At 38.6% G+C, this 11,896-nt stretch overlaps 2 protein-coding genes across 2 annotated transcripts; one reads left to right on the top strand and one right to left on the bottom strand.

Annotated features, from left to right (window-relative positions):
- Window positions 1–534: 534 nt before the first annotated feature.
- On the top strand, window positions 535–8,619 carry efcab14 (EF-hand calcium binding domain 14). The gene is made up of 9 exons (XM_007548707.2): window positions 535–1,284; window positions 2,331–2,479; window positions 2,622–2,767; window positions 3,098–3,196; window positions 3,273–3,380; window positions 5,815–5,967; window positions 6,459–6,567; window positions 6,664–6,795; window positions 7,202–8,619. The coding sequence occupies exons 1-9, from the start codon at window positions 1,109–1,111 to the stop codon at window positions 7,375–7,377; spliced, it is 1,248 nt and encodes a 415-aa protein (XP_007548769.1). The 5' UTR covers window positions 535–1,108; the 3' UTR covers window positions 7,378–8,619.
- Window positions 8,620–9,698: 1,079 nt separating this feature from the next.
- znf830 (zinc finger protein 830) lies at window positions 9,699–11,415 on the bottom strand. The gene has a single exon (XM_007548705.2). It carries the CDS (start codon window positions 10,860–10,862, stop codon window positions 9,855–9,857), a length of 1,008 nt encoding a protein of 335 aa, XP_007548767.1. The 5' UTR covers window positions 10,863–11,415; the 3' UTR covers window positions 9,699–9,854.
- Between the last annotated feature and the right edge of the window lie 481 nt (window positions 11,416–11,896).

Below are 11,896 nucleotides of genomic sequence, written 5' to 3'. Positions count from 1 at the left end.
TCTGTGAATTTTTGTGTTGAGGGCCATATCAAATAAAAAATATATAAACACTTATTTTAATACACAATTTTCTGTGGTATTTAAAAACTCGAAACTAAAATCTTAAAAAAAAAAACACTTCAGAACAGTAAATAAGCATAACTATGAAAGACAAGGTCCACAGAGAAAAATATAACAAATCTGACTTTTTTTCCTCAGAATTCTGGGGGGAAAAAGAGAAAAGGTTCAAATTCTGACTTTAATCTAAAAATGTTTGTTGTTTTTTTTAAGAATTGGATTAGGGCTATAGATTAAATAGAATCCTGTCCTTAATTTCTAACTTTAATGCAGATGGTGAACCCGGGAGCAACCAGTTTCAATGAGAGACGTGAGTTAAGCAGGAGAACTAACTTTCTGTGGGAACATATCGGTTAAGTGATTTTGTACATCGTCGAGGATCCTGAGATATAAAGTTTTTCTAGTGGAAAAAAGCTTTCTTTACAGTTCTATTTTTTTTCATATAGAAACTTTGAGCATTCAGAGGAAGGCAGTGCACTGCGCCTTTTCGCTCCATCACAAAACAATACACAGGAAGTTGTGTTTGTCACTGGACCAATCAACTGTGAGGTTACTACAAGCTGTGGGTCTGTAGAAACAGCAGTCTTCTCTTTTATGACATAATCGTGTGTTAATCTACTAGAGTCGTTTTTGTTAAAATTAACTTTATAGAACCAACAATCTTCTAACATAACTGAGGTAAAGCAAGAGCACGGAAGCTAGAACAGCCGCTGTTAGCAAACGCTGCTTAGCTGAGTTAGCTTAGAGGACATGAAAACCCGGTAGCTTACAGGAGCAGTTATTTTAAAGAAGCGACTTTTAGGGTGTGAAGATATGTTAATCAGAAACTAAACGTATTTGTGCTGACATATAGTGTTAAATAAGCCTATCGGATTACGAGTCCGATGTCTTTATATATCGGATTTCCTCATTACGCTGCGTGAATTTAGGCTAGCAGGATAAGGTTAGCTTAGCTGCTACATAAACGACAACATCCAGCAAACTGGACAAAACATTGGATTTAGTGGGCTTTAAATCAGGCTCGGCGGGTTCGCTGACCCCTCAGAAGAAAATGAAGAAAAGGAAGGAACTGAATGCCTTGATCGGACTCGGAGACAGTAAGCGAAAGAAGACTAAGAAGGGGTCAGGGCACCGACTTCTTCGAACAGAACCACCGGGCTCGGAGTCAGAATCGAGCTCGGAGGATGATGACTTTAACAACTTGAACGGTGGAACTAACTTTGGAAAGTGAGTGATCTGCTGTTCTACACACCAGTATATGAATATATGTGGATTAATTGTAGGCATGTTCTAATTTATGCTAAATTGCTGTTCAAATTGCAACTCAAATATTCAACATCCTTTTCCTAAAATACTTCCCGTACGTACTCCTTAGATAATTGTCTGACCAATTATTTACATATTTAAAAAAAAAAAAGAATATCCGACCAATTTCAGCCTTAAAGCTACTAATGCTCCACTAATCTGGAACAAACGTCCAGAAAACTGCAAAAAAAAAAAAAAGCCCAAACACTGAGATCCTTCAAATGAAGGCTAAAGACCCACCTGTTCAGATTTTTTCTTTTAATTCATAATAACTGAAACATTGATCAGTATATTCGATGCACCTTTGCTTGATGTTTTTGAGGATGGCAGGACAAAATGCAATGTTTATTGTTGTTATATAATTGGTTGCTGTGTTATGTTTTTATGGCGTAAAACACTTTGAACGGCCTTATTGCTGAGCTGTGCTAAACAAATAAACCTGACTTGACTTAGATCGTCACCTTTGGCCCTTTAAATTGAATCCTGAATTTATTTATTGGGACAATATATTATTTATATTATTTCCACCCTAACACTGTTTTTGACCTGCCACATTAAACTTATTAACACGTAGCAATTCCTCTACACTGACAAGATTGGAAAGCAGAGTATTAATTACAAGGTCAATAGGCTCTGGTATCTGAAGGATCCCTACTGGGCATAGTTGATGGATGGATGCAAATACAGGGAAATTCTATAAAAAATAAAATAAAATAAAAAAACATCTGCTAGATGCTTAAAAAAATAGTTTAAGGTTCACCTTCAGTTTACAGTTGTAATGTGATGAAATCACAATTCAGTGGGAATTAATACATTTATAAAAACTGGCTTTCACAGCTTAAAGATCATTTCATTTTGAGCAAGCTTATTACTCACACACATGCAGCTTTCCAGGGGTCCAAATTATGAATAATAAAAGAGGCTGTGGAGTTTCAATGTCTAATGTTACATGTCCTTCCTTTTTACAGAAGAAGCTACTCACAGTGCTGCAACGTGTGCTACCCATTGTTTTTGTTCATCATACTAGCTGCCTGTGTCATGGCTTGTGCTGGACTCATATGGATGCAAATTGCACTGAAGGAAGATTTAGACTCACTGAAGGAAAAGCTGCATAGCAGTAAGTGTCACAAACCAGTCTGGCAATTAAACAACACAATGCCCTCAGGTCGTGAAACCTGTTAGTGTTCTTAAATCTAGTCGCAAGGTGTTTATTGCTCTTGGCACTGCTTAAAACACTTTCGGCACCTTTTTGGTTGCAGTGGAATCCAGCCAGAAGGTGTCATCGAGTGAAATACCCAAAATGAGCGAGGATCTGAAAAACAAAGAGAAAAAACTTGAAGACATTGAAAACGGGGACAAGGGATTGAGTAAACTCTGGTCTAACCTCACAGAAATGAATCGCAAGGTCAGTCACGCCTGCTACAGAGCTTGTAATCTTTTGTAATATTACATGCATCTAAAGGAAAAGACAGCGAAAAACATTGAACCGAATTACTGTATGGCGATTGCGGTTTGTGTAGTTTTTCCTCGCTACAGTTTCCATAGGTTTTTCTAGAAAATAAATCTTTCAAATAGTGCTCTGTCTAATCAAGCTCTTTAGTACAGGTTTATGACATTTTGACATCTATATGTCAGATTTAGTAACATTTGCATGTAACTTTCTAATAGTTATTCAGTCAGATCAAACATACTTTCTGCACTTTTAGCTAAAATGTTTTTGCTTTAACCCGCACAGATCACATCTCTGGATTCAGCTGTTAACCATTTGAAAACCAATCTGAAATCCTCTCCTGGTTTAATTGGCCTTCCGACCACTGTTGAAGAGCTTCAGAAGGTAAAACCAACAGAAGCTGGAAATGTGCTAGTTTTATTCTGATTTCAGTCACTTCAAGCATTTTTCTCTGCTTCAGAGTGTCGCCACGATTGGCAGCACGCTCACAAGTGTACAGCATGACGTGGAAACAATGAAGGCTTCTCTTGAAAATCAGAAGAAAGACGATGAATCAAAGAAGACGATGGTAATTCTGAAATACTTTTGTTGTAGTTCCTGAATAGTCAGTTTAAGGTGGATTATTATGTGCAGCATGGAAGAAATAGTATCCAGTTCAAACCACCGTTTGAACACTAGGTTACACTTATTTAGGAGTTGGAGCATGTGTATGCCAAGCTGTAAACTTGCAGAAAAAATGGTTGCATATTATATGGCCATCTGTACCATCTGTTCTCATCTCCTGCTGATTGATCACTCCAAATCTAAAGCCTCTCTGCCCTCTGCTGATTAGCTGCAAGGAAATGGATCTTCAATCTTCTGTGTGGCATCACTATCAGCCATTCTTGCATTAGTTTGGCGTGGGCTGCTTTAAAAGCAGATTAAGCTATTTAATCTGCTCATTTTGTTTCTTAGCACTTTGGACAAAGTAACAAAGGAAAAAAAAAATCAACTACCAGTTCCGCTTCTGAACAGGACATCTTTGTGTCATTACAGTTGCCATTACACCGTCCAATCATTAGATTCCTTTACTGTTTATTTCTTTTTGATCTATGTTGCACGTAAATTGTTTTCGCAAACATTGAAAGTTCCTATCTTTTATGACTATGACTGGTTTGCAGCCTCAAGCTGACTTCTTTCACATGAGTAAAGCTATGGACTTTTTTTTTTTTTTAGTGATCCAAAGTACATATGCACTTCTCTTGTTCAGCTATTTGTATTTCCATCTGCAGGCTGCTAAAGATTCCTTCTGTCAATGGCACCAAAAACAACTTAACAGCACATTGAGATTTCTGTAGTACATTGGCGAGACAAAACTGTAGTTTAATCTCCCTCCCTGATTCGTAACTGTGGCATTTGTCTTGTTTAAAAACTGAAGCAAATCTACTACCGTACACCCGGGCTCATTGTGTTGATCTTCCGAATCGCGGCATGAATCCAAATGAGGAGCGCTAGTGATCGCCACCACAGCCAGATTAATATGTGTGTTAACCCACGCATGTAAGCAGCTTGGCAGTTCTTGTCAAGCCTATGTTAGAGGAGTCGTTGGGATAAGAGGGTCCTGTCAGTTCTTTGGATCTGTGCCTTGGCTTTGCATTCATAATACATTAAACAACTGCCAATCTGTTTTGAGGGCTTAGATGCTATGAACTAAAACTAGGTCAGATTTCTGAAAGAATGGAAAAATATTTTCCTCATTTCTTTACAAGCACAACACGATGAAAGGAGAAAGTCAACAAATAATTTGTAAGCGTGTATTTCTGATACCGCGACCTCAATAATTTTGTCTTATTACCTATAGTTTTGCGAGCTCTGTCTAGAGCTTCTGAGAAGTACATTTCATCCCTGTCAGGAGTGGAAGTTTTGGAATGAGGCCATAATAAAAATAAATGAATAACAAACAAAGATGATTGCAGAAAAAAAAACTGTAATATCCTGGTTGCATTAGCCTGCACACCCTTTAACCAAGACTCTGTTGAAGATATATTTTTTTTTATTCTATTTTTCCAGATGAATGACGCAGACGTCACACAGTAGCACTTAAAGAAGTAATAATGGATGCTGCAGTCTGTGGTTCGATTTTAACGTTGAGCAACTGGAGCCAGTGGTATCGTCACTAGATAATAGCAAGACGAAGGAAGCTAAGAAATGGCTTCTTCTGGTGCAGAGTTATGACTCATGTCTCGTGTATAAACGTTGAATAAAATTCAACATGACCGGTGTGACTGCAGACGCTTTCAAAACTATCAAAAACGTCAGTTCAGCTATAGAAATGGCACAGGTTGGATTTTTTTTGGGCCATATGGATTTGACCCCAAACTGTTCTTAACTTCATCCGCATACCTAAAACCTCAGGTTTCAATTGAGGGTACACAATATATTATAAATATGTTGTCGCAATGCCAGGGTGCGCTATACTTGCATCCCAAGAGACTGTTTGGAGTTCAGATACTGTCGTATTGTAACTGTTACGATGCAAGCACCAGACACGAATTACACAAAATGCTAAAGATCATAGAACGTAGGAATAATAGATGAGAGAGGGAAAATATGCACAAATCACAACTGATAACATTGCAATATTTATTCATTTTAAATTGCCCGCAAGATTTTCTAACATTGTGCAGCTCTTGTTGCGGCCAGCAAATCGTTAATTTAAGGGTGTGCGTATGTGCATTCAGGTTATTGCAGTATTACGGCTTTTATATATATATATTTTTTTATACATTTGTTTTTCATGTGAACTGTACATGGAATTATGTCACAGCATTGCAAAAATAATTTGTTAATTTATCACCGTTTCACTTCTCTGTATCACAAAAAATCTGATGTTTTAACGTGGCCACTCAATGTTGGGAAGTAAATATCTCCAGACACCTCTTCCTGTCTCCAGAGCTGTGCTCCGTTTTCGTTTGTGCAACTCTGAACTGCAGATATATTGACATCTTGCATACCTTTTGCAGGACATCACAGACCTAAAAAGAGCCATGGGTGAAGTCAATAAGACCGAGGAGCAGCACCATATGTGGACTGATGAGCAGATCCACATTCTTCTGTCTACTGTTGCAGACCTCCATCAAAGAGTGGCCTCATTAGAGAACGGGTCAAAGCACAGCGTGAGTCATACCCTAATTCTATGGTGGCTAAATTTATATATGCATGTATATGTTTTTTTTTTTTTTCTTCTGAATTTAGGTTTTATCCAAACAGTAGCAGATGGCAGTTGATCTAATCATCAGAATAACTAAATGCTTTTCTACAGATACATTTTTCTTAGCCAATTGTTTTCCTTATTAAATTTTTGTTACTGTCATCACTCTGTATGGGGGGGGGAGGGAAAGAAATTCTCAAATCTTCACAAACACTGTCTTAAGTCAACTTGAATAAAACTGGAAGTCAATTGCCACTGATCCCCTTGTTAAAAATTCATTTCCTTGACGGAGCCGAACGCGCAATGAATTTGGGTTAATGAACCCCTTAAAAGTTTAACCATTCAAAGAAACGAAAAAAGACAGTAACAGCCAAATACTGAACTTCTAGTTCCAACTCTTTGAGTCCACAGATTCCAAACACACAGTAATTTAATTGCCTTCTTCCTGCCATGCAGTTGCAGTATAATGACACAGTAGCTTCACCGGCTGTTGGCAGTAAAGAGTCTGAAACTAAGACGGTGACAGAAACAACAACACTGAAAGAAACACCTCAGGATTTGGAAGGTATTGTGTAGAGAAGAAAAAAACAAAACAAAAGCAATTTATCCTCATGGCTTTCTTTGCACTCTGTAGCTGTTTAACATAATCTTCCTATGACAGACATGTCCACACCACTGACACTGCCTCAGACCAGCAGACGTCCTCGTTTCTTGACTCCAAGGCGATCCAGGAGGAATGCTGGAACAAAATGTCCAGGGAGGGTGTTGCTGCCTGGTGTCGCTTCTCTGACAGGTACACAGCGTGGACAGCTCTCCTTTCATTAAAGACTTGTGTTACTTCTTTAACAGAGCTAAGTCGGGATGTGTCTTGCCTGTTTATTCACACGTGGAAAACGTTGTTTGTTGCCTTGTGTAAAGTTTTAGTAAGTAGCACCAACTTAATCATCCACGTGTTTATGTGTTTTCGGTTTTGGGAGAAAAATCATTAATAAAGCACAGTCAAAAGAAAACATGATGATGTTTATTTAATTCAAGAGATCCCAATAATTTCTTGTCAGTTTGGCGTGAACATCGCTATTTGTTCAAATTGCAGAGCGTTCGAGTACATATACGTGTTCGTATTACTGCAATAGTTGTTCCTTTTCTAAAACACACTGAAACTCCATCGTTTTTATTTTTGCTTCTGAATTCTTTTCCAGACCTTGAAGGCGTCTACCAGAGAGCCGGAGTCGGACGCGACTCCCTCGGACTGACTCACCAAGACCTGAAGATGCTGTTCGGGACGTCGACTCCCAGCGAACGTGCGCTGGGGTGCTTTGATGACGGAGACCGGAGGTACTCCCTCGTGGAGCTGAGAGCTGCTGTGGGTTTGTGAGCGCGGCGTCACTGAGAGCAGAGAACAGTGTTGAGCACCCAGCAGGGTCTGGGAGCGGGTCTGGGATTCCCAACCCCTTACCTGTAGTTGCTGCACCTTCTGTGAACTGAATATTTATCATTTTGATGGTGGTAAAAGTGGCACTGGTATGCCGTCCTCTCACACCTCTCCCCCAGCCCCACTCAAGTGTATTGTTGGCAAAAACAAATGATTTCTTAAATTTTAGCAGTTATCCAAACAGGCATCTGTTTGTAAAATCAGATCTTATTTTAACCAGTTCCGTTCCTGGAATCATGTTTATAGACCTTGAATAAGTCCCGTTTTCCACCCTAGGGCTTCAACTTGAAGTGTTTCTGTACCTAATTGTTTTTTTTGTTTGTTTTTTTATTTCATTCTGTCTCGTCCTGGTGTAATGATTATTGTTTAAGGTATTTTAGGCTGCACCTACCAGCTATCTCAGATGTTCCCACGTGTGTACACAAACACCTGGTACAGCTCAGCTAAAGCTTGTTTGTAGGATGTGGAGAAGGACTTTTTTTATGAATGTTTACAAATGACTACTAGATATGGCTTTTTTGAGGTTTTGTTTTGTGTTTTTTAGACCGTTTCCTAACTTATCTCAGACACAATCAAGTATACGAACAGTCAAAACTTTTGTATGCTCTTTTCTAAGCTAAAACTAAAGTTTGAAGTGCTTTCCTCCGCCTTTAGAGTTGTGATCACGTACTTAGTCAGTCTGTGCATTTATCTGTAGTTTTGTTGCATATTGTTTTTGTTTTTCTCATTTCTTGACGTTTCGCAGATTTGAAGGGCTACGAACTCTTTCCAAGAATTTTTAAGGGGTTATTTATGAGGCATATGTAGCAATAAGTGAAGTACTGCAGTGGAATGAAGGCAGACCGAGCTCACAATATGTAACGGGTAGTGTGAGAAACACTGACCATCACTATTTACTTGATACATTTTATTGCATTATAAAGGACCTAATTATGTGTGTATTAATAAAATGACCATATTCAGACTTGTTATATTGTCAGAGGGGTTGGGTTGTTTAAAATTTAATCACAGAGATACTCGACGAGGCTTTTTTTTTTGTCGATACCGATTTGTTGTTCTACTTAACTTCTGACCTATTGGTTCAATAAAATATGCTAAAGTTTAATTGACAGAATTAATAGTTTAAAATCCATCAGAGAATTGATTAATTGGGTCACAATAAAGATACATCTCAACAAATTAAAATGTCTTTGAAATTTTTATTTACTCCAGTAAATAAAGTCAAAATCCGATTCATTGCATATAGAGACAAATTGTTTGATAATTGTAGCTGACGGCAAAGGAAAACTCAAAATGTACTTTCTCAGATACTAATTTTGTGTTTCAAATAGGCTATAAGATAATAATATAAAAAAGGATTTTATACTGCTGGCCAACCAAAAAAGCCCAGGTACTGTCCAGTTTATGCACTCGATCTTGATTGGGTATTTGTGTCTCCCAGACATACTTTCATCATTCTCTTGACAATAAATCTGGAAAGTTTACTTACTAAACATACTGAGATAAAATGGTCTTTAAATGAGGTTTTGGTACTTTGGACAGTGTGCCAAATTCTATTGGAACATTAAATCAACAGTTTTCCTTCCACTCACCTTTCTGTAAGATGCTTGCACAGAGCTCTCATTGAAGAGCCAGATTCTCTTGCTGTGGTACATTTCTATTCAAAATCCTTTTTCTTTGGTCTTTAAATATTTAAATTTTCTGAGAAGCTAAAATTTGGGTGGGTCTTCAGTAGCTGGAAGGAATCATCAAAATTACCAGAAATAAACACTTTTACTGTTTTAAATCGTAGGACTTTCATTTTTCCGTTAAATTCCTTAAATAACCTTTTGATATTTCAGGTTTGATGCACTTTTATGCTAACATGTTCATAATCTTAGCTAAAGAAAATGCATCTGACTACACACTCAATTAATACCCCTTTAGACCAAAAATGTTGTGTTCTATATTTTTATGCTTTAAATTAAAAAGGTATTAGGGATCTAACTGCTCTGCAATTGATCTTATCAAAGTAATATTTACCATTTGATTATGGCATGTTTGTTAAATTCACCATGTTAACATGAGTACATGTATAAATTAAATGTTTCTTTTCAGGATGAAGCTTTGTCAAGCTTTTGTGTCGCAGAGATTTTTGGGTCCACAATGCAACTGTAAATGAGATTTTACGAATGTTTGTTGTTTGAGCACCAATGAATAAAGACAGTTAAAGGCTTGAGTTTCTTGTGGGTTGTTTTAAGGATACATTCAGAAGCTTTGATTTTGTGTGGCATGTGTTTTACTGTAGTATTTATTTTTTGCATGACTGAAAATTAAATTTACAAAAGATCGCGACTTTTAGCAAAAATTATGTACAAGTTTCATGTCTGAGAGCAAATTTATCAACACTCTTAACAAAACCAGGTTTTACAAGAAGAGCTCTAGGCCAGAGCCCCTTTAGCCCTCCAGTCCCGGGACAAAAGCCCCAGCAGCCCCTCTTCATCTTCTTCTCCCTCCTCGTCCTCCTCATTGTCATTCTCAGTCTCCATTTCTTCATCCTTTCTTGGCCCCGATTTACTTTTCAAAACATCCCGCTTGTCCCTCAGCAGTTCCACCCTTTTGTAACACTCGATCTGTTCATCAATCTCGTCGATCTGACGCTCAAGGCGTCCCTCTTCATCGTCCTCTGCCACGATGGCCTCAGACTTTGTGTTCACCTGTCGGATCTCCTTCTGAAACTCTTCCCACTCCTTGTCCATCTGATCTTTCGGGGCGTCGACGTTCCGCACTTTGGCGTCTCTGACCGGATCGTCGAAGAAGCCCTCGGGCAGCGCCTCGGCTGTGTTGTCTTTCTTTTCGGGAGTCTTCTCCGGGGCGTCTGCTTTGAGGATAGATCCTGAGTGGGAGATGGCGGGCGTGGGTGGGATGGAGCTGTCAAAGAAATCAGCTGGCAGCTCTTTCGCGGGCTGCGCTGGGACATCGGCTTCATCGGCGTCTTCGTCGCCGTCCTCGTCATAAACTCCTGCTAAGAGGCTCAGTCCTGCAGATTTCTGCGTGGAAGCAGTCGCCTTTTCGGAGGGCTTCTCAAAGTCTCCAGGCAAACCCGACTCAGACTGACCTGCTGGTTTGGCCTTTTTTCCAACAGCTTCCACGCTGTCCTGTGTTTTCCTTTTTACAGGGAGACTCTGCGATACAGCTGGTTGGCTCTTTCCTTCTTTCAACTCCGCAACCTTGTCTTTATGCTGCTTCCCCAGAACATGAGCTGGCCACAGAAGTTCAGACTTCACCTGCACAGAGCACAGGACACAGCTGAGGTGACCCAAACTGTTGTATTTGGCGAAGGGAGATTCCACGCGTTTCTTCTCCGTGTTCTGTCGTTGTTTCTCCCTCATCAACCGCCGGAGTTCTTCTTGATTTACTACTTTTTTCCCCTTCTTGGACGTTGCCATTCTTGGTAACGAAACGTGTTAGCTTAGCTAGCTACTTGCGCCACAAACAGAAATGTCGCGCTTCCTCTTGTTTTTGCTCTCACGGCTCATCTCTTCAGCGCCACCATCTGGAAGGGAGTGAAACTCAAGGATTCACCAACTGTGAAGCTGCACGGTTCTGTAATCGGGGTTAAATACACAGACTTGAAAAGTCAATAATTTTCTTTTATCATTTTTAAGCCCGATATATGGGGTAAAATTAGTCTAAGTTTCCATATTTTTTTATTTTATTCTATTTCCCCAAGGAGATGAGAAATGCTCCCACTTAAATCCAGACACATTTTTCCTCTGTTTATCAGACAAAAATAAACAACACTGTTTATTTTTGTCTGATTAGCTGGGGGCTGCATTCTGGAAGCATTTGTTTATTATCCTTTATGTGTTTCATTCCATTTGTTTCTGACTTTTGCTGTTTTACAGTGCATTGCAAAAGTGTTCAGACCAACACAAGGAGTGCTTCTTTGTGAAGTAGAAGTAAAAAAGGCACAAAGTTTTCTGAGTTTTTTTTATGAATCTTAAAATTGTGACATGCATATGTATTCAGTCTTCTTTCTAATGTCACTAAATAAAATGCAGCGCATACTGTTCTCATGAGTCTCCTAATTACTCACTCTGCTTGTTTGTAATTCAATTTCAATATAGGTGTTTACTGAAAACTTTTTTACAAATATATTTTACAGTGATGAAGTAAAATCAGATAGAAAGATTTCACGAACCTCTTGTAGATAGAAATCTGAAATGTATTTAAGCCTACCGCATCAAAACATCTCCAAGGTTTGGGTTGTTTATGGCTCTTGTTTTTCTAACACATTTGCTGTTCTTTAATTTACTTATCAGATGTCTATCAACACTCTTGGTTTAACCATCCGTTTTTTTTTGTTTTGTTTTTGTTTGTTTGTTTGTTTTTTTAAGGAAATATGAGGAGTATGGCATTGTAATTTAATTTATAGTCCAAGGGAATCAGTTCTCTTCGATGAACTCAGCCAACTGATTTG

Source organism: Poecilia formosa, unplaced genomic scaffold, assembly GCF_000485575.1.
Source record: "Poecilia formosa unplaced genomic scaffold, Poecilia_formosa-5.1.2 Scaffold27, whole genome shotgun sequence".
Lineage (NCBI taxonomy): Eukaryota > Metazoa > Chordata > Actinopteri > Cyprinodontiformes > Poeciliidae > Poecilia > Poecilia formosa.
This window is presented reverse-complemented; position numbering and strand designations above follow the sequence as displayed.